At 36.7% G+C, this 24,242-nt stretch overlaps 1 protein-coding gene across 1 annotated transcript; it reads right to left on the bottom strand.

The window, feature by feature from the left end:
* Nucleotides 1-17,476: 17,476 nt before the first annotated feature.
* LOC133728546 (NAC domain-containing protein 21/22) lies at nucleotides 17,477-23,152 on the bottom strand. The gene is made up of 3 exons (XM_062155952.1): nucleotides 22,843-23,152; nucleotides 18,923-19,200; nucleotides 17,477-18,169 (listed from the first exon to the last, which is right to left on the bottom strand). The coding sequence occupies exons 1-3, from the start codon at nucleotides 23,006-23,008 to the stop codon at nucleotides 17,588-17,590; spliced, it is 1,026 nt and encodes a 341-aa protein (XP_062011936.1). The 5' UTR covers nucleotides 23,009-23,152; the 3' UTR covers nucleotides 17,477-17,587.
* Between the last annotated feature and the right edge of the window lie 1,090 nt (nucleotides 23,153-24,242).

Raw genomic sequence — 24,242 nt, forward strand, 5'->3', positions numbered from 1 at the left:
CTTAGACCTATGGCTCTACATACATCACACAAATATTTTTCTGGTGTTTTCCTTATGAGATCCATTATTCATATTTAAGAACATTTCGAAACCTCTGTTTCGTATATGAATTTTCTATCATTGTTCATAGAACATATAGTTCTAATACTTGTGGATCTTGATATATCTCATCTTTTCTCTTTGTAGAAAAATGACGCATCTGACAAAGTTGGACTTTGATCCTCTTGAAATTTCTGGCAATAACTATTTGAGCTGGGTTCTAGATGCCGAAATTCACCTTATGGCTAACAACCTTGGAGATGCCATCAAAATTGACAATAAGTCATGAGTGCAAAATTGGGCTAAGGTTATGATTTTCTTGCGTCATCATCTTGACAAGAGCTCAAAAGATGAGTACCTTACGGTGAAAAACCCGCTTGAGCTTTGGCAAGCATTGGCTGTCAGTGAAGATAACAAGCTCAACGTCTCTGATTTTTTTGTCAATACATTCCATTACCAGGATTTGAACCTTGGTCCCTCGGGTGAGAGCCAAATATCCTAACCAACTAGACTACAACAAATTTTTGATTATTTAGTTATAATGTTATATTAATGCATGTATCAATTGTTGACTCTAAATGAATATCTCTTTATTTTGGCATATGGTACTCACGAATTGGTATCAACAATATCAATTATGTTTCCAATATAATACAGGTATGTATTTTCATGAGTTTGACGACTTCAATTTGATCTCCTCTTATTATCTTATCTGATAATTTGATATAAAATTGTCAATTTATAATGAGAACGAAACTACATGTTTCTTGATCCAATTACACATGGACTTAAAATTCCTCCACTGATTGTTATACAATCAAATAGATCGAAACCTCTTGTTTCTTGATCTCCAATTATGTCAGGACCTTTGTCCATTCTCTTTATGAGTACATGTGAACCTCTGTTCACTCCACTTTTAGAACATGCTTCTAATTGTGAAGACTCAAACCAAATGTTTTGAGAATGAGGGCTACGGTCCCTAAACCAAATGTTTTGAGAATGCTTATGCCCATATGGACTACTGTCCCAGACTCGAAATTTGAGTATAACATTTTGGTATTTGTTTTCAGTGTCAAATAATAAACGTGTTCATCAATAAATTCAAATTGAACTATGAATGTTCATGATAAACATAATGACAAACATATTCGTCTTGTATATAATGCAACTATGGACATGATCCATTGTAATTGTTGATAATTTTTCACAATTGATGCTTCAAAAAGCTAAGGTAACAATCATCTCAAGAGCTGCAGATCCTGATTGATGGCTCCATCTGAGCTCATATCATGTTAATTACCTATATGGAATACCATTGCATATATTGGTGATGAAATTTCCACCTAATTTAAGTTGTATTAATCAACTACGAGTATACTAATATATACTATATCATGAATTAAAAATTTCATTGAGCCAAATAAAATTATTTTGGCGTGACCAATGTGTCATTATTTTATCTACTATGTCATATAGACTTATCTACATACTTTACATTGTTGTATAATACAACAATAATTGCAAACTTTCCTACCGAGGATATTATAATTTATCGCATATTTGCGAGTTGTCACTTTAATAAGACAATCTTCCTCCATAAGGGGGAGAAATATCGTGTATGAAAAATGACATGAATTGGTGTGTCATATTTATCCACTATGTCTCATTTTTATTTTAAGAAAAAGTCTCAATCAATGATGAGAAATTGAGAAAGTGACACTCATTAACTATAAGTTTTTGACCTAAAATTTGGTTTGGGCTCGCCACCCCCCAATGGATATCATAAATCCAATAGTTTTACATGCATATTTTGCGAATGGTCAAACTAGATAGTCATCCCGCCGTTAGGGGGAGGAAACACTATTGTAACGGCATAAATTTATGTGGAATATATCCACCAAGTCTAATGTCTCAAGCTCCCTATAAGGGAAGATCATACAAGTCCTATAATGCTCTTCATGAGGTTATACAAAGATCCACATTCTCTAATTAATTTGTCCTAGAGAGACAATACATTCCTAAAAGAGGAATGAGTACTTGATACCAACAAAGCTTATTATAGCTAATGCATGCATATATGGATGTGTGAGATCGAAATTTGATGATATCTCATCTATAGTAGCGCTACTGAAAATCATCAAGGGTTGTATACTATACCACGTTTCGCTGTGTCGACAAACTATAATATTGGTCAAATTGGAAAGTGGCAATTCCAATGAAATAGAATATTGTAAACGTGATGATATACTTGGACTTTAATTATCAACCCTAAAAATTACAAGAGGGTGTACTAAAGTGAATTGAAATCACTATGACACAAGTCTCTTTATAGAGACATGGGATTATCATTCTTCTCCAAGCGACAACTTTTCTATAAGTACCGTGTTACATATATGTGTTATATTGACGAGAGGCTTATGGTATGTTGTCTTGGTTAATATGAAGATCTTAAAGGCAAATTGCTAAAAGTAAATCCCAAATCCTATGTGTCATTATAAGCATATTGCTTAACCAAATCCTTAATGGATTCATATTGCCAAAGGCAAGTCCATGAATAAATGAAAGAGCTTAAAGCTCGCTCATGGAATCAAAAAAGTCTAAATTTATACTCATTCATTTACCGTCAAAGTGACTTATTGCCTCAATGAGTACTATGACAAGACTAAGAAATCGAATTCGAATCATGCTCACAATGTTGCAACATATTTTAACTTCCACGAAGTTATGAAGTTGCAACATATTCTAACTTCCACGAAGTTATGAATTTATCTAGAGCTCATATTGAGCCTATATGAAATTATCAATTACACTAATTGATATTTATGGCTAAGTATGCCATACTTAAATTTCAATGCTCGAAATATTGTATAAAGGTAAATGTGTCAACTGTTGTTCCTTTATATTGTTATTCTTTGCTAATATATTTATGGGCTAAATACTAGTTAGTACCCTGTGGTTTAGGTCCAAAATCAATTCAGTCCCTGGACTTCTAATTTCATCAAAAACACCCCTGCACTTTCAATTTTGATCTAATAGGTCCAATTCATTAATATTCTGTTATGGGTTCAAGTTATAGTTGGATTATTTGTTGAAAAACTAATTATTTTTAATAGTAGGACTCACTCCTTAATTGACTATGCAGACCACCTCGACACCACATCATAAAACATAGGTTATATATGAGCCACATTAACAAGTTAAATAACTCAATTGTCGGAAAACTAACAAATTGGACCTATTAGATTAAAATTGAAAGTGCAGGGGTGTTTTTGATGAAATTAGAAGTTCAGGGACTGAATTGATTTTGGACCTAAACCACAGGGTAGTAATTTGTATTTAGCCCTATATTTATCTATAATTTGAGCATATGAAATTAGTTCTACTTGAGGTAAAATTTATTATCATAGTTTTATTGGTACTACCCTAACCTTCGCAGGAATTGAAATTCATGATGAGTCCCCTTTATGCAAAGCACACATGGTCTCACCTATGTGATCGACACACCATATCCAATATACATGGGGCATGTATTTTATTGCATACATGATTGAAGCTTGCAACAATCAGGGGGAGCATTCAAAATAATGCTACCAAGGACATATGCGCGTTGTACTCTTTTTCTCCTTCGACCAGGGTTGTTTTTATCCCACTGGGTTTTTGTTACCTGGCAAGGTTTTTGACGAGGCAACATTAAGCGCGTCCAACACCATATCATTTAGTGGTGGACATCCAAGGGGGAGTGTTGTAAATATTATATAAATGTAGCTGTCTACTGTAAATACTCATTAGTTATGTCCTTATGATGTAAACACTACTCCTATATAAAGGGGTCTAATGAGAATGAAACACACACTTCTACCTCCTCCCATATTCTGTTTCTCTCTTTTATCTCTCTCTTATTCTCTAGTTTATAACAGTATTCAAAAAATTTCTAAAAACTTTACCTCGGAGCTAGTTAGTAATCCCAGATATGAGTACACGATGTTTTGAGCAACAAAGTGAGATATCTTATAGGTTTTACCGTTTTACAGAGTAACATAGAAATGAAATAAACAACCTCTGTGGACGAAATCTTCATCATTAAAGTTCGAGTTTACTAGTTTGTGTTTTTCATTTATTTATTTTTAAACAAATTTATTGTTTTAGGGAGCAATTATTCAAAAATAAAAACAGTTTGCTAATAAAAATTGATCGGCAGTGGTCTAAAAAATAAAAAACACTTTTTTTTTTTAATCAAAACATATATTAATGGGTGAGATAATTATTCCATATGCTTACAATCAAACTTGATCAAGTCCAGAATGAAATATGGATGATGGTCAAGCCAAGTAGAGCTAAAGCTAGTACCATAGGCAGTGTTAGCCAAACAGTGTGCTACTCTATTACAAATTCTAGGTGCATGCTGCAATGTGATGTTTGGCAGCAATTGCAGCTCAGGTCAAATGTCATCTATGATCCCTTCAGTAGCAACATGAGTAAAATATTGTTTTGCAATTTCTGATACAACTTCTAAGCAGTCTGTCTCAATGACAACATTGCTTACCTGCAAACTCTTCATTAGTTGGAGCCCCTCCGCAATAGCACATAACTCCACCTGTTTGGCCAAGGTAATTGAGTGAACAGGGGCTGCAAATGCAGCTCTTAAATTTCCTGCATTGTTTCTCAGTATGCCTCCAGCTCCACCATGAGTTATTTGGGGCAGAAAACTACCATTTACATTGAGTTTCCATCGACCCTGAGTTGCTGGTTGCCAGTGCTTCTTTTGTTTCAGTTCAGTTAGTTTTTCAGTCTTGCTAGCTCGACCAAACTTTTCCAGCCATGTCAACGAAGCTAGAGTCAAGTCCTTTGCAGATTGACACTTGCCTTCCCATAGCATATGGTTCCTATTCTTCCATAAGGCCCACAAGACCATCAAGAGCTTTTCAATCAAATCCTGCTTAAGGTGCAAAGCATGATCAAGCAACCATTCTCTAAAGTCAATATTAGGTAGCAGACTTCTCTCTAAGTGAAACGGTGGTGTCGTTAGGGTATGTACTGCAGTGGGACATTTGCAGAAGACATGAGTAATATCTTCATTAGAATGGGAACAGAGGAGGCAATGCAGATCACCCCTATAACCTTTAGTGTATAGCTTGGCTCTTGTCGGTAATAAATTAGAGCAAGCTCTCCAGATACAGATCCAAACTTTTCCATGTACATTTACTTTCCAAATGTGTTTCCACAGTGCTTGATAAGGGTTACCCTGAGAAGTGGAAGCAAGAGTGTTTTCCAACACTTTTGTTCTAGCTATCCAATAAGTAGTTTTAACATAATAAAAGCTCTTCTTCTCAGGGCTCCAACAAAGCTTGTCAACCGTATTTCGATGACTAAGAGGAATGCAGAGTACCTGTTGAGCAATGGCAGGTGGGAAAATGGCATGGATGGCAGCAGGAATCCATTGCCTCGTACTAGAATCAATTAGGTCCGAAACCAATTCACACACACAATCTGGTGACTTCTGAATTAAGTATTGTTGACAGTTTGGAATCCATCTATCCTTCCAAATGTTGACTTGTGTTCCGTTGCCAATGCACCATTGAACTCCAGCTTTCAATACCGGCCTTTCTTGGAGTATGCTTCTCCAAGAGAAGGATGGCGAGTCACCCAAGTCTGCATCCCAGAAGGACGTGTTGGGATAATACTTGGCTTTGTAAAGTCTTGCAATCAAGGAGTTTGGGTTGGAAATCAACCTCCACCCTTGTTTAGCTAGCATGGCAAGGTTGTAAGCAAAGATGTTCTTAAAACCTATTCCACCTTCATTTTTTTAGACATAGTTTTTCCCAACTTCGTCAATGAATTTTCTTCTTGTCATTTGTGTCTCCCCAATAGAATGAAGCACATAATTGATGGATGTTATCACAGAGGCTTTTTGGTAGCAAGTAGCAATTCATTGCATATAAAGACATGGTTTGGGGTATTGCTTTGATGAGGATCTGTTTTCCTATTGCACTTAGAATTTTTGCTTTCCAGTTAACCAGTTTCTTTGTGAGGTGCTCCTGAATGTAACCAAAAATGCAGACTTGGACCTCCCTACTCTCATAGGTAATCTCAGGTACTTATCATGTTCTTTGACACTTTGAACATCCAAAGTAGCTGGAATTCTTGTTGTCTATCTTCACTGACATAATTGCTAAAGACAACACTACTTTTCTAAAAATTCACCTTTTGCCCCGAGGCGTTTTCATATGTATCAAGGATCATTATGTAATGCACACGTTCTTCATTTGTAGCAGAGCCAAAGAGTATATTATCATCAGCAAAGAAAAGGTATAGTGATGTAGTGTAGGGGCTTGAGGGCACATTTTGAGGCCTTGAATGGTATGTTGCTGCACTGCTTGTGGGATTAGCGCTAACAAGCCTTCACCATATAAGATAAACAGATAGGGTGAAGGTGGATCACCTTGTCTGATACCTCTAGTATGTGTAATTAAGGGAGATGGCTCACCATAAAGTAGAATGGAATAAGCAACAGATGTTACACAATTCATAATGAACTGAATCCAATGAGAATCAAAAGCTAGCTTTGTCAAGATAGCATAAATAAAAGACCAATCAAATCTGTCATAGGCTTTACTGATATCAAGCTTTAAAGAGAAGAAACCTGCTTCATGATGCCTGAGCTTGTGCATGAAGTGTGTTGCTTCGTTTGCCACTAAAGTGTTGTCTGAAATTTGTCTACCTGGACATAAGCACTTTGCGAAAGAGAGACAATTTCAGGAAGCCAGAGTTTGAGTCTGTGTGCCACAACTTTGGAGCTAATTCTGTAGATGACATTACATAGGGCTATAGGTCTAAAGTGCATTGCTTCTTTGGGGTCTTGGATCTTTGGTATCAAACATAGGTAGGTATAGTTTGAACTCGGCCACATATCACCATTTTCAAGCAAGTTTCGGACCGCTAAGAAAACATTGATCTTCACAAACAATGTTCCAATATTTTTGGTAAAAAAAGGGAGACATACCATCAGGTCCAGGACTTTTCGATGGATTTATTTGGAAGAGGGCCTTCTTTATTTCCTCATTTGTGTATGGAGACAAAAGTGCTTCATTCATTTGTTGTGTTACTCGGGATAGAGTTGCAGCAACAGCAGTTTCAATTGCCTCCTCATCATCCTGCTCTGCTGAGAATATGTTTTGAAAATATTCCATGAGAAGCCTTTGTATTTCTTGTGGTTCATTCTGCCACACACCCTGTTAATCTAAGAGCCTTTTTATGAGATTATGACTTCTTATGTTACTTGCTTTCTTATGAAAGTATGCCGTGTTTCGATCACTGTTCTTCAACCACAAGGCTCGAGATCATTGTCTCCAATATTTCTCCTACAGTGATAACAATTGACTATAACGAACATGAAGTTTCCTTTGCTCCTCATAGAGTTGAGGAGTGAGGTTGCTTCATTAGTTCTCTGAGCTTCTCCTGAATTACCCTAATCTCCTTTTGTTGTTGGTTAAAGTTTGTCTGATGCCAACTACTCAACTTGTCACTGAGAGTTTTTGTTTTGTTTCCAATCTATTGTAGTGTGTTACCGGTGGTAGGCACTGCCCATTGTTGCTAAATGATACTCATGCACTATTCTCTGCCAAACCAACACTCCCCAAAACAAAAGGGCCGGTTGATTTTTCTTCAAATTTGTCTTTCACTATAGGCTTCAATGAGTAAAGGGCAATTATCAGACTCAGAGGGGCTGAGCGTGATGACTCGGCTGTGAGGAAATCTATTACGCCATTGAACGTTCTGGAAACCTCTATCTAACCTTTCTTTGGTATTCTTGCTTGACCAAGTGTTTCTACTGCCAACAAAATCCATGTCTATGAGTCCACAAGAGGTCATAGTCGTCCTGAACTTTGTCATTGCAGCTAGGGCTCGAGGAGGCACTCCAGACTTATTTCGATTCAAAACTTCGTTGAAATCCCCATCCATCAACCATGGCCGAAGACAGATTTGAGCCGCTAGGGTTTTGATTAATTAAGTGCCAAGTATGATCTCTTCCTCCCCTTGCAGCAACTCCATAAATACCTATAAACCTCCACAAATCAATGCCCAGTTTACCAATCTCTGCATCAATATGGTTTGGAGAGTGACTGCGCACATCAACATGGGTATCCTCCGTCCAAATAATGGCGAGTCCCTGGGAGTCCTGTTCGTGTGGAATGCAGAAACAATCTTTGAAGCCAAGTCTGCGTGTGATCGACTCAATGGTACTCATTTGTGCTAGGGTTTCAGAGAGGAAGATTAGGGTAGGTTTCTTTGCAAGCCCGATATCAACTAGGGCTCGTTGTGTTTCATTGTTTTAGTGGCAGCGCACGGAGGAGGCGGCGGTGCCTTAGGGCTTTAGAATTATCATTCATTATTTTATTATTATTATTATTATTATTATTATTATTATTATTATTATTATTATTATTATTATTATTATTATTATTATTATTATTATTATTATTATTATTATTATTATTATTATTATTATTATTATGGCAAAGGAAAAAAAATTATTAAATGAAAGAGAGATCAAACATCAAAAGGGGGAGACATGGGATCAAAAACCCTTACAAAGAAAAAAAAATGCAAAAATCATTACCAAACCATGAATATGGTTGAAGATAAACCAATTCCCAACAATTAAAGGTTGACGCACCGTAGGTGTCCGCTTGCGTGCCGGGTACCTTGAACTCATTTGACATTGTTTTGCCTTGGATTTTTTGTGTTGAGGCTTTGGGAGACCGCTAAGATGATTCTCATCTAAAACTGCTTCACCCTCATCAAACCAAGTTTGATAATTGATCTCAGGTTGAGCATGAAGTGTATTGCCAAGAGGTTCTTCATTTTCTAAATCATCCCAACACATCTTTGTAATATTATGTTAACGTTCTACCAAAACCTCAGTGTCGACCAAAGTGTTTAAGGGGAGTTCAACTATCTCTTGTTCATTTACAATAATGGGCTCATCTTGTTGTACTTGAGCAAGGATCTTAAAGCTGTTACAAGTCGAAACATTGCCATTACATGTAGATCTTGTTGGAGCCATGCTATCCTCACGCATTTTCTTTTTAAATTCTTTTTGTTGTGATCTTGAAAGCACCAGTGTCATGCCAACATCATTTGCCTTATCTCCATTGACCTCGCTTGGTAAGGTACGATTTGAAACTGTACCCTGATCCGAAGTTTCAACTCCTTCCCTGAACTCAAGGGATTGATCACTTGTTTCATTGATTACCTAGTCTGCAATGTCCTCAATTAAATCATTGGCAACACCCTCAATGGCTTCTTGGGCCAAAAGAGCATATTGGTTTTCTCAAAAAACCGGAGAAAGGCCTCTATTATCATGGTGTTGAACCTGAAGATTCCCTTTATTAGGGCTTATCCTATCAACCATATCTTGCTTAACACTCTTCTTAATAGGAATTTGGCGCTCTTGAGGTGAGCCGTGATCAACACTAGGAGAATCAATGCCCACAACTACACCATTAGAAGCTGCACCAATTGGAGTAATTACATGATTATCAACATTTTCCAGAGCTACTGACTCAATTGCATGATTAGTAGTCATTGTTGGCTCAACATGTAGACTAGTATGCTCTTGTAATTTTGACGTGGTTTTCACCCTGTACTCATGACGAGTCACCTTTTGCGGAGCTTTAGAAAGCTTTTCTCCAATGTTTCTTAGCTCCTTATCACTATTTAGTTGCCGACATCGATCTGCAATGTGCCCAACCATACCACAGTGGGTTCACTTATTCTCATATACAACCTCAATGGGGAAACAATGAGTCTCCCTCTCCACCATCAATGAAGAAGGCAAGTCACTAGCAACATCTACATCAACCAATACTCTCACATAATATCCAAATTCACGCTCTTTGGTAGCTCTATCCAGTTGCAATGGAGTACCCACTCCCTGAGCAATCTCCATCAGGTGTTGGGGGTGCCAGTAATCCTGGCTTAATCCATAAATCTTACCCAATTTTGGGCGTGCATCTGTGGGAGGGCCTCCCCTAGCACAAAATCCGGCTTCCATTGAGCTAGTCTGAAGAGACCATCAGCAAGAGTGCAAGTTCCGCCTCCCCAAACTCGTTGTAGATCATCCTCAGTGGCAAAGTGAATGTCAAAATATCCTTTCCCAAGCAGAACCAAGCGCCACGGGGCCGACGGTTTCAAGATATCATTGAGCAATTTCTTAAGAGCAATGGTCTTCAACGGCATTGAACCCTTACGTAACAGCAGCCTAACAACAAGATTGGTTTTGAATTTTTTCAATTGTTCTTGGTATAGAGCCTCATTGATTTTCACATATGTTTTGTCCCCACGAACAATTGGAGCCAGCAATTGACTAATTGAAACAGAAGATTCAATCAAGTCAGAGAGAATGAAAGCGAAACTCTTCGCCTTAAGGACTGGCGGCTGTGGACGAGAACGTACTCTCATCCAAAGGGCACATGAATGCCCATGGGCAGGCAGCCCTCGTAGCAGAACCAGAGCTGGTTGCAGTCATCTCAAAAACAGCGCCACCGTGAAGGCATAGCCCTAGCGGCAACCCTAAAAAAAACGAGGAGGGTCATGCTATATATATAGAATGGTTGTGACCTAGAGCCGAATTTCAATAATTTTGTCTAATCAAAATTTCAGCCAAAAACATTGTCATTCATTAATTGAATAGATGCATAGTTAAAAAACACACTTGTCGATCACATATTTGTCAGGAATAAAAAAAAAAAAAAAAAGCTTGTGCCAATGAAAATTCAACGGCAAAGTTCTCAAAAATAAAACAATACTTTTACTGACAAACATTAGTCGGAAAGATCACAAAGAAAAAGAAAAGAAAAAAAAAACTTTTGCCACACAGTTTCCGTCCACAAAGTTTTCAAAAAAAGAAAAGAAAAAGAGAGGCTCGTGCCAATGAAAATTCAACGGCAAAGTTCTCAAAAATAAAACAATACTTTTACTGACAAACAGTAGTCGGAAAGATCACAAAGAAAAAGAAAAGAAAAAAAACTTTTCTGACACAGTTTCTGTCAGCAAAGTTTAAAATATATATATTTGAGCCAATGAAACGATTGTTTTTTTTTTTCTATTTGTAGGGTTTAATGGTATTTTCATTTTTAAACAACAAAGCCTATGCTTTATGTATCTGGATTAAATCGGATTTTAGTTAAGAGTAGCCTTCTGCTTTTTAAGGATCAAAGGCATACTCTATAAAACTACAAAACTGATAGATTATATAAAATTGATATTTAAGCCCTATAGTCCTATACACAACTCAACAATCAACACATTTGTAATAAAAATATTTCAATATAATCTAGCGCGCTCTTAATGCCTGGTAGTGGACAAATTATAAGAAGCATCCCTTGTATGTATCAATTCTCACTAGTACGAAAACTTCCCGGCCAATCTCTTTTGACAAAACTACAAATCATGAACTGCACTTAATTCACAAGCCAAAGAGGTTATCAGTTCATCAATTTCCATAACCCTGCACCCCTAATACCTAAAACAGTTATGTAAGTTACCAAGTCATGCACTTCAAACCCTAGCTACTGTTAGCCAAATAGCCACCCTCAAGTATAAAGGGTATAAGTAATAGTATAGGGATTTAAGAAAGGTTGTCGAACCCACGAGGATTGGATTCCTTTCACTACCTAGGGTGTGAACCTAAGGAGAGCTAGAATATGCAAATGTACAATCACGAACCTAGAATTACAAGGAAATCTAAACTCATGGTGAGTATGTGCAAGATGGAATAGTGATTTGATTTTGGTTTTTTGAATATAGTTTTGAATTAAAAACAATTAGATGCTGAAATGTAAACTAAATTACTCTAAACTAAACAATTGATCAAATGGATGAAAGTTAGGATTTAGATTGCCTACCACTAACCTCCCTTGCAAGTATTGATGCATTTCAATATGAATGATGCTAAATTAATTAACTAATTTCTCTCCTTGCATCCCTCTCAGGTATGACAAGGGACATGCTCCTTTTGTGATATCAAGCAACCCTTCTCAGGTGTAGTACAAAATTACTTAAGTCATGCATTTTAATCCAGTTAGGTATCTAGTGCATTACCCTAAGTGCATAAAATTTGGAGACGAAGAAATCATATAAACCAACCAAGCTTATCTCTAAGTGATTGTAATTCACAACCTCTACATGCACACCTAGTGTGCTTTCATGCTTTAACATTCAAAGGTTACCAATCTCTAAACATTATATCATGACATGGCAAACACACATACACAAAGTGGTAAAGTCTAAGCATATGCATTCAACTCTTGAACTAGCATGTAGGCATATTAAAGAAAATTGCATCACATCATGTTATAACATCAATCCATACAAGATTAGCTAGGGCTTTCAACTCTAGCCCCAACAAAGTACTACTCACTCATAATTACATATATTAACTTTATAATCAAATTAAACACCAAAATATAATCTAGAGTAAAAGGGATAGAGTTGGCTTAGTGGTGTATTGGATGGTCCCCAAGCTCACGTCTTGGTGGTGATGGTGGTGGTAATGATTCCCTCTCTTTCTTGCTTTTGAAGATTTGATGATAAAAGATAGTGAAGCTTGTATTATGTATTGTGTGAATAGGTGGAGTAGATGCATGGAGAAAATGATGATAGAAAAGAAAGTGAAGAAATGATGTAGTAGTGGTGGTGTTAATGGAGGTAGAGGATAAGAAATGCTGGTGGTGATGGAGGAGATACAGTAGTATGGATGGTATGGGTTTGGATTTTGGGAGGTGGAGATGGAGATAGAAAGAAGATGTAATGGGGTGGTATGGGTGATGGTTTAAGAGTGTAATGAAGGGATCCTTATATAGATAAGAGAGAGATGTGAAATGGTGATTAGAAGTCAAAGAAAATAGTCATAGCCTTGTAAGAAGCATGAAGGTGGAGTATGAAAGTGGTAATATATAGATCCTAAAAATAAGGGAAAAGGGAATGGAAGAGATGGAGTAAAAAGAGGGAAGTAATGAGGAGCTATTAAAGAGAGTAGAGTAGAAAAATATGGCTAAGGGAGAAGAGAGGAGCAGCTAGCTCTCTTTATTGTGCATTTGAAGCATGAAAATGAAGAGTGTTGGAGTGGTTTTAGGTCACCAAAGTCAAGGTGACAAGCATGAGAGAGAAAGTGTGCAAGAGATGCCTATTATCCAAAAGATAATATGATGGATTAATCTTGCCATAATCTTGTATGATTATTCTAGGACTTTCTTAGATAATCTCATCATCATAAACCTTCCAAAAATGCACAGCAAAATCGTCCAAAAAGGATTCTCGGCCAAGATACCCTTATTTGACTAGGATTCGTTTTCTGCTTCCGAAGCTTTCTTCTTGGACTAGGTTTGACTTGCTATTGCCATGTTTCTTGATGGTTCTTGACTTATCCATGATCTATAACATCATATATATATTGAAGAATGATCAATAATCTTCTAGAAAAACTCCAAGTAAGTACCAGAAAAGATCTCCCAAAAAGCTTCGTGAAAAGCTGACAGTTTCTGCCTTATCGGGAAGCCTATTTTGTACTTGATTTTCTGCTGCCTCGTTGATGATTCTGACCAGGTTTTTAGCTCATATTGAAGTACAACATCATATATTTAAAGAATGTTTTCTGTAAAGGTGCAGTTTGGAAGAATGCAAGAAACGCTCTCCAAAACTGTTTCCGAAAAGCTGATTCTGAAACTGCAGTTTCCTGCTTTGTAGCAATTGTTTTGCATAATTATTTCTGTGGACTTCCCTTGTAATTTCCGGTCAAAGGAGTGATCAAACTTAGTCCTTTGCATCAGTACTTTATGGTCCACGGCTTCATTGCTCCATTTAAACTCCTATTTTTCTAGGATTGCTTCACGAAGTACTTATGCCACCAAAAGTGGTGGTGCATGTAAAAATTGCTGGAATTTCATTTTTTTCTTCTCTTGTCAAGATTTTCTACAAAACATGGAATTAGATTAGTCAACACTAAATTGGACTTTTAGAACAAGTAATTTTCATGTTTTACGGCACAAATATATATATGAATTATGATCCAACAGCTACCTATGAAGCCCGTGAGCCTGTAACCCTAAGGCTCCATATAGTCTAAATTTCAAGAGCAATACTGGTGTAACAAAGTTAGAATATATTTTGTAATTAGAGTGGTACTTTAATCATTAATTACAATATACAAGGACACCATTAGTTTCATTTTCTCATGAACTGTGAATTATAATCTTTTCTTGCTCTTAACAGAATCACAGAGAGATTGAGAGCTTTCTATGCCTTCTCTGCCATAATCACTTCTTGTATTACATTTCAAAGATCAATACAATGATGATTCTTCATACATTGTTAATATCAAGCATGCACTTGGACAATAATACATCTAAATCTAGTTGGTTACTGTTGGAAAACTTGTCAGCGAATCCTTGTGATGAGGTCAGTAGGATTTTATTTTCTCTCCTCCCCCAGATTGTCTTTTCCTATATTATTAGTTTTGTAGAGGAAAGAGACAGTCACAAAATCTGTATAAATCCTTTGGTTGTTGGGTTATTTTTGGCATCACACTGACCAAATGGGGGCATTAATTCAAAACTATCTTTAAAAAATAAAAAATAAAAAAATGAAAAAAAACCTGCGAAAGATGAGGATCAGAAGATGTTCCAAATAATAAATACTAAGGGCAACTCCAACCATGAGCTCTATCTAGGGGTGCTATTTTCATTTTAGCACCCCCTTAGTGCACTATTCATGTATCCATCAATTCTCATCTCCAACCATGAGTTCTATTTGGAGGTGCTATTTTAACTATTCCTGACTAAAATATAATATGAGTATAATTTGAATGAATATTATATTAAAAATATGTTAATTTAATTAAATAAGGTAAGAAAAAATCATTTAACAATTTATCATAATATTTAATAATTATTCTTATTATTTAATGAATAAAAAAATGTTTAATTTTTTTTATTAGTGTCGGCATATACGGTGTGAGGAAATAGAAAAAAATGGGTTGGTATTTATAGAATTTCATATAATTTACTGTTCTAACGGGTATATTATTTTCCCTCAAATTTCTGATATTTTTTTAATTTTTTTTGGAACAAAATGGAATTAATAAGCCTTGAATTAACCAGAGCCATTGATCTCTTTTTAACATCAAATCTGAGCCATCAGATTTGAGATATATGATTTCAGTAAAAAAAAATGAAAACATCAGACCGTCCATTTTCAAAATGGAATGATCTGAGCCGTACATTATCAGACCGTTGTGTGTCCCAACGGTCGGTTTCCGACAGGCCGAAGCTGGTGGGGCCCAGTGGAGCAGACCACAGCAGGCGTATTACCTCTCTCCAGCGCGAGTTGGCGCGTTTCTTCGCTTCCTCGTTTCACCCTGACGCGCGTGCTGCCCAGCTCTCCTTCCGGCGCGTCAGTCGAGCTTCTGGGCTGGGCTGGAATTTGGAGTGGTCCCGGGACACTGTTCCAAGTCCTGGTCTTGGTTTTGTCACATATTTGAGACTGGAAATGGCTCCAAGTCTCATAATTATAGGACTAGATCCACCAAAAATTATGGGTTGGAGATGATGAGTTCTATAAAAATCCCAAAACTGATTTTGAACCCTAAAGGTTGGAGTTGCCCTAAGACTATGTTTTGATAACTAGCCAGTTTTCAATTGGGAGAGGTTATATTAATCATTATTTAGGAAAGAAAAGAAGAAAAAAAGGTTATATTGAATGCTGTTGGGTTAACTTTTTGCATAGAGTTTTCTATTATCAAGCAGAGCCTCTAGGGTTTCTGAGCAGACTGTAGCGGTGGCGCGGTAGTCTTCACCGGTGAACCCTTGTCGTAGGTCGCAAGTCGCAGATCTCATGTCTGTTTGGAGGTGACAGAGGGTTGGAAAGATCCGGCTTGTTTCTAGCTAGCTAGGATCTTGGCGACCAGTTTGTGGCTTTGTGCTGTCGAATTAAGGAAGATTGGTGGCGGTTTCTGGGAGCCAGAACAACTACGTGCGACCTGTTTGTGGCTTTGTGCGTCGGGCTGATACCGACGTGACTGGGGTCTGGATGGGGGACCAGTTTTGATCGCCTTCAATCTCGGTTGTCGGTGCAGGGTTGTTCAACAAAGGTGATCGATTCTTGGTTAACGTTTTTGTGTAGGTGCTCGGAGACGTTTTTAATTTGGGTTTGTGGCTTGAGTTCACCATGGTCAGGCTCGTGGCTTGAGTTCACCATGGTCAGGCTCGGTCGCGGTTGGCAGTCGAAGGGATGGACGACGGCTTGGCTACTGGGAGCTAAGGCTGCTGTCTTGCTTGCTCGAGTTTGGGTTTGGGCTTTTGGGCCTAGGCTCAAACTTGGGCTGCTGGGTTCTACACCTAGGCCTAAATTGTGGGCTGCCAAGGAGGGTATCTTGCCACCCTCATCCATTACTTAGTGCGTCGGGCGGGTCTGGCCTGAGAATTTGACCTACTTGGGTTATTTGGGCTTTTTTAAGGTCTTTAAAGTGTCAGTCGTAATTCAGATCGTGGTTCTATGGAATTGGTAATTATCTTGAGTTTGACTGGCTGAAGCTGCTCATAGATGAGGAATTGGCTCCTCTTTGTTTGCTGGGAAGTCGCTTCTTTTCGTACCACAATTGCGTGCCTGGCGAATGGAGGGCTAGAAGATGATTTTTCCTCAGAAGACACAGAGTCGTTCTTTGTTTTTGGGTTCACTTTAATAGCGGGTTCAACTTGACTTGTAATGAGTTAATTTGCAGTACTTAGATAGGAGCTTATTTTTCTGTCTTTAAGTGTCTGTAAGTTCTATCTTTTTGGCTGGTCATCTAATGCAATGGACCTTTACTTAAAAAAAAAAAAAAAAAAACCAGTTTTCATGGAGTAAGATGGGATCTGCAAACTGCTACGTACGTGCCTGCCTAATTAAAAAAAACTAGGTGCCATCACTGATCATTACCTACTAATGCCAAGCATCCATGTATCTGAAGAAACTAGGAAGACAGGTTATTGATCAAACTAGGAAGACGTATACCTTCACATATATAATTAATGATTTTGCTGTTGTTGTTCCAAACTGCATAGGATATCCTATTACCCTAGCCTATACTACGCACTCCATCATTATTGGAAAAATCCAAGAAGAAAAAACAATTTGCTTATCCGCTCCCTTTCAAATTATCCCTTTCAAATTACACAATTAACCATTAAAACTACAATTGAAATTCAAATGCAATACTACCAAATAAATTAATTTCTCTAATTGTCTCGTTTTTTCTTTACTAGCTCGATCCGTATATTATAAATTTAAGGGTTTTCTTTTATAAATTATGAAGCAAGACAAACCCTTATATTTATAATACACCCAAGGACTTACATCGAAACGCAAGCCAAAACGAGATACACGAAGTTAAACCACCACATGCAAACCAATTGCTAATTCCATGCATATGCATACTTCTAAACTTGACTTTACAATATTCGTTGAATATTTGTTTGAATCTACGTACATAAATGGAGCAAATTAATATCAATCAATAGTGACTCCAAACGTTGGGCATACCAACTTGATGATCAGACAGGTAGTTATCCGAACTACTTCCAGCAGCTTCTCCTCCGAAGCTTTGTGGTGATGAGCCTTTCAAGACCGACGACGGTGTGCTAGGGTAGCAGCTGCTTTCCATCTTGGTAAGATGACTCAAAACAGCCTTCAGTACCTTCCTATTGTCACATGAAAAATTAGCAGTGTCAAGGAGTGTAGTTGTCGCCGCATTCGACGACTGGCCACAGCCGGTGGAGGGTACGTTCTGTTCCATAGTGTTGCTGTTTTGAGTGGTGAAAATTGGGTTGGTAGTCACTTGGTTTTGAGAGAAAAGTGTGTCAATGGAGAAGCAGGGCACTTGCTGATGATGATGATACTCATAATCATGGTGATGTTGCTGTTGCTGTTGATGAGTTTGGCCATCGAAGCTGATGTAAGAGTCCATCAGAGCTGGCAGCTGATGAGATGAAGAGCCTGTATCATCGTCATAGCAGCTAATCGACGATCCCATGCTGGGTTTGGCAGCAATTAGTTCTCTGTTTTTGTAAAACACTCTGCATAGAACCCAATCTTCCTGTATATACATAAATAAACAACAATTTAATAAACAAACACTTAGAATGGAAATATATGACACATGAGATTAATTAAGAATTAGCTAGCAGCCACTAGTTAATACTAGGGTTTTTGCTGACCATTATTTCATTTAAAATGCATTACAGCTGACAAGAATTAACTATAGATAGACTTAGTATTTAATAACCGGCTAGAATGTGCTTAGGTGAGCTACCATAATTTATATGATACGATAAAATTGGCAAATTTGTCATGACAAATGTAGACAAATATGCGTTTGGCTCTATATACATGGAGATGAAATATTTTCATAAGAAGTCAAATATCATAAATAATAGAAATTCTTTTGTAAGTTACCACTTGCCAGTTGCCACCCCATACTCCTTCAAAATTCTCAGTAGATTACCAATTGAAATTAATTAACAAGAACAAAGAGGATTTGGATGTTTAGCAGCAGGTAGCTAATTAAAGTTGAAAAACGCCAATAGCCTAAAGTTTCTCATGATATAATTAGCATAATTGAAACTACACTATTGTGTGCTTTGTCAGAATAACTATTATGGGCAGCTGTTAATTTGCAAATATATCACTTGCTCCACTAATTGAAATAGGAAAATAGGAATCGTTGATGATCTTTTAATGGTGTTGATATTACGACTTCATTTTAGGGTTAATTAGGGTTATTTTGACTCTACAATTTAGTGTTTAGGATTTGATATGCAAAAACTATGAACACAATATCAGCAAGTACCTTGAGTGAAGATATTTCGGGAGAACCAAAGGGATCTTCAAGCCGGAACTCATGCATCACCCAGTCGGATTTTCTGCCTTTGGGAGCCCTACCCTGGTAGAACACCAAGGTTTTCCTCATACCCACTAGGGTTGTTCCTTTGCGAAAGATTGGCCTGTCTTTTCCGGTGGCCTTCCAATACCCAGTTGCCGTTGCTCGGTTTGTTCGAAGCCCCGTCGCATATTTCCGATCACGCTGACTGTAGAAATACCATTCCTTTTTTCCGACACATGCACTTTCTGCCATGTCAAACATGTATCGTGAACACTAATTAATCACAAATTTTGATAATAAACAATGGTAGTGTTAGTATGTATGAAATAATGTTATATAGAATGAGAAGCGCTTTCAAGTTTCAATGAAATTCTAGGGTTTTACATTAGGCGAACACCTTCTGATATAATTAACGGCTACACCAGCTAGGAAGAATCCTAAACAATGCTCTGACTTATTCCTTGCCATGCACTACGGAATTTGCTAATATACTATTTATAACATATGTAGTATTAATCCACTGTACTAATATATTCGATATCTTATACTTTTGGTAAAATTTTCAGATCGAATCTGATAGTGCCAGTATTAATCAACTGTTTAATATGCAGTGATGTCAAGCGAAGACTTCTTTGCATAGATAGCCAACACATGGCGACAAAAAAGCATCGGTGGTGACTCATCATCACCCATGTTTGGCTAAAATAGCTGAACTATATCCAAACTATTATGTTTATGCAGTTGAGAGGTCAGTGTCCAAGTCTTCAGAAAACTGTTCAACCTAAATTGTTGCATAAACTGTCAAAGTGTCAAGTGTGCTAAGGTCACAATACTAAAGTCTCTATTTCCTTTTGGTATTTCACAATACAAGTTTCTTTGTGTTAAAGGGGCACATGATTACAAATAATACGACTTATGATCGTTTTATCAATCGTTGATATATGTAAATTCTACTCTATACGCTTTTTGTGTCATTATCTGTTGATAATTAAATAAGTGAACACCTGTCAGGAGGAAGACCTTTTCTATTGTTTGGCTATTTTGAGATAAAATAGAGATGATTGAGAAAAGAACTTCAAGGAAGAATATGTGTGAAAAATCAAAGGAGATCGATATCATTAGAGGATGATGGTGACAAGCCTTAAGCCTCTAAATGGTTTGGGTGAGGATGGATAACAAAGTTTAATTCCTTTCTAACCTGATCATACACGCGTGTGGTCACGATGGGGTAGGAACTAGACTTTAGGGTTTTGCTTTGTTATCACAATCACTATCTCAACTTTTGGTTGGGAGCATACCAATTGGGACTGTCCATTTCTTCAAAAAGTAATAAACGGGATATCTTTTGTATCATAGTGACAAACTAAGATAGAGCCATTTATGGGGGAATGAATTTTCCCCTATATATACATAGATGTTTGGGAGCTAGCGGCTTCCAGAAAATTCAAAATAAAGATCATATGTAGCTCTCAACCTCATCAAAATGGCGGTAGGGAAGCCTCCATAATTCTCTCCAATAAGTTCTATTGCATATAAGAATATGAACTCAACTAATTGACTAAATATGCAATTCGTAAATCCACTAGAGTTCGAAATTAGTGAAATTATCTTTTCAGTCCATATTATGTTGACATTATTCTTCTCTATTTACGTGGGCGTCGACGACACCTAATAAATGAGGTGTAGACTCAGGTACAAACAAACTACGGTTCAAAGTCATTTATCCGTGCCGGTGGATTACTCATGCTATGTACAGTTAAAATTAGGTGAGGGAACCTTAATTTCAAAGCTCTAAAAATATAATTAAAGTCATCTACAAGCAGTTTGTGATGAGTATAAGTCCTCTCGCTCTAGATAATTTTCTCTCAAGAGTTTTATCGTATGCAAGAATAGGCTATCGACCATAACTAATTAATTGCATATTAGTAGTTTACAATGTTATTTAAAAAATTATCATGGAATGCTAGAAATTGAAATCATACATATGCACGTGGGTGGATGTCACATGTTAACGAGTGACCATAGACTTTAGACACAACTCAGTACAGTTCAAAGCCGTGTACATTCATGTAGTTAGGTAATAAATCTTAAATTCAAAGCCAAAAACGCATCGATTTAGGGAGTTATTGATGAGTTCGTAGTACCATAGAAGTAAGCTCTACAAAACTTATTTAAGTAATTTGAGTTTGTTTTACATAAATCATGTGTATGAGGGTAGAAAATACTTTAGTCATAAACATATGCATGTACCAAATCAAGAAGATCTGATGATTGTACACAAAGTTGCTCACATTTTACAAAGGGAAAAGCAACGTTGTAAAACCGAATTTATTTTTGTTTATAATCCAATGTCTTTTAAAAATCAGCAACAAAGTCTTGCCAAAAAAAAAAAAAAATCAGCAACAAAGAATGCCAAGAATACGTCAAACAACTTCAATGATATATTATATCATAAATAAATGGCATATTCTAATTACTGTAGAAATGAAAACCTATATATCAAATATATAGTGGATCAACAAGTTGTCTATTGGGTGATTCTAGTTAGACCTCCAAATTTAATATTTGGACCTCCCTAATTTTTTAAAAATTTTAAAATCCAAATCTACCCCTGAAAAAAAAAACAAGAAAAAAAAAAGGAAATTGAGGTCTTCAAGATCGTTGCTGTCACTGCTCCTGGACGTAGGAGAGTGATTTCTGGCTTATGACATCAAAGTTTATTCCTTCAATCTGCTAACGACAGGATGGATTACAATTAAGAACCAAAGCATAATGAACAAAAATCCCATAATTTCTTCATGCTTCATTTTGTCTTTTACAATTATTAGAATTGTTTTCATTTTGAAATCTGGGTAAAGCATTATTCACAATTCAATATACCTTTGGTTGTGAATCATTCTCAGTTCTCAGCTACTATTGCTACTTTAATTGGTCTTGATTTTTTGTATGAATTTTTGTTAAGGTTTATTAATCAAAATTCAAGGTGAGAGCTTAACGAAAGCTCCTTCAATTCCCATCCTCCATCAACATCGATGGAAGAAAACAAAAAGAGGAGAGAGAATGAGTTTGATCAACTTAGGAGTTCGGAGACGAAGTCATCCATCTTGCTTCACAACAATTATGTTAAGAGTGTTTTGGTCGACAGAGAGAGTGACAAGGTTTAGGTCGCAAAGATAACAGTTGAGACGGGGAAGAGGAGGCAAAACTGAAAAAAGAAAAAATATGGGCAAAATTGGAAGTTTGATGTGTAAAAATATGAAAGGAGGTCCATATAGCAAATAGAGAGGTCTGAATAGAACCACCCTTGTCTATTTCCTCGTCAAAAGAACAAAAAAAAAAAAAAAAAAAAGTTGTCTGTTTCTTTTCCTTTTCTCTAATGAAATAAAATGTGAGCAACTTTGTGCCCAATTATTGTGTGAACATGCTAATATATCAGCATCACTGATCCTATTGGTCACATGATAACAGGTCCAATCTATTTGATTGGTAGAGGCCATGACAAACCCAAATTAACAACCTGATTGGACGCCCTTAAAAATATATAATTCTAATCATATTGATGAAAATTTCAACCTGCAGTTTTGTTTTTACTGATCTCTTCGTTTTGTCAATTACCAAATTAATAGAGCAAGACAGCTGCAACAGCCTAATGGTCTGTAATTATGACCACAGAAGAGAAGACTAGCTTTCAGGTTTCATCACTAGCTATGTTTGTGTTTGCAAGAACCATTTCGAACCAAAAAGGAGCTCAAAATAACAGTACATATGATATGGAGGTTTATACCGTAGTATATTATTACTTCATGCAGACGAAATGGACATGAATCAAATTAAGAAATGAGTTTTAATCGAACCAGAAGAGGAATTATGAGAATGAAGAAACTCACCAGGAATGTCCCAAGGCTCACACTTGTTGAGGTCGACTTCGATCATGAGAGTGGAGTCGGAGTGAGTCACCTTCTTCATCAGATAATCACAGACCAGCTCTTCATCTCTGGGATGGAACCTAAAACCAGGGGGCAACTTTGCCTCCACCATGCTTATGTTGCTCATTTTCTGGTTTTTGTCTTTAATTCCCCGGAGTCTCAGAGAGGGAGAGTTATAGAGAGATGAGAGAGGAGGAGGAGGAGGAGGAGGAGGAGGAGGAAGAGAGGTTAACTGGGGGAGGGGGAGGGGGAGGGGTTGATTAAGGAGCAGAGAGCAAATGTTTCTCTTCGGAGAGATCCCAATTCTCAAACGAAGAAGGCAAGTGGGTGGAGCTATATATACAAATGAATAAGAGGGAAAACAAAGGGGGTAAAGTCAACTGGTTATTCCGTGTAAAATTGTAAGAAAAGAAAGGTGGGTTTGAATAACATTTATAAATGAAAAACATGCACGGATGGAGTGACGGATCTATAAATTTTTTTTCTTTAGAAAATGATAAACTCCCAACAACTCTTTCACTTTCTAAATCTGTACAACTTCTTCTACTATTTTTACTTATTTGATTTCATCTAGCATCTTAAAAAAATTATATAATTATAGATTGTTCAATAAAAAAAACTTAAGGTTGAGTGATAAGTATTGCCTTTACTAACCTTTTAAATACGTAGTCATTAAACATATTAACCAAATGATAGGGCTAATTTGGGATTGCTGTAATTTAAAAAAAAAAAAAAAAAAATGTTGATGCTGTGTTGTGAGAATCATCAGCTGTTAATTAAAAACAGGATCGTGTTTGATAAATAATACTTTTAAAAGTGCTGTCAGTACATAAAATAACTTCATAACGTGTTTTAATCGAAAGCAGTTTCTAAAAGTAATCTTTGGGTTACTTCTAAAATCTGCTACAAGTGACCTATAATTTTTAATTAAAGCTACTTTTTATTTATTTCCCAAATACAATAAAATCTAAAATTTTAGACAAAAATTAATTTTTTTTAAAAGCAAAACAAATTCCAAACAGGACAATAGTAGTCTAAAAACACTTTCTTACTATAACGAAAAATCAGGACTCCAAGGGGAGTAAGAATTTGTTACGTGTCAAGATGATGTGAAGTTGTGGACAAACCGATTACTGCCAACCTGCTTATGTGTACATTAATAATTGTAATGGAGTTGGAGTTGGAGTTGGAGTTGGAATTGGAATTGGGGAATTTAGTAGTAGTTATTTTGGTCCTCCCTTCTTTTCCATCTTCTTGGAATTAATATTTAAAATTTAAAACCAAAAATTTGGATGGAGAAGAGAGTTGGCACTTGGCACTTGGCACTTGCACCTGAACCAGAAAAGGAGGGTCCACTGTGA

This window comes from Rosa rugosa, chromosome 2, assembly GCF_958449725.1.
Source record: "Rosa rugosa chromosome 2, drRosRugo1.1, whole genome shotgun sequence".
Lineage (NCBI taxonomy): Eukaryota > Viridiplantae > Streptophyta > Magnoliopsida > Rosales > Rosaceae > Rosa > Rosa rugosa.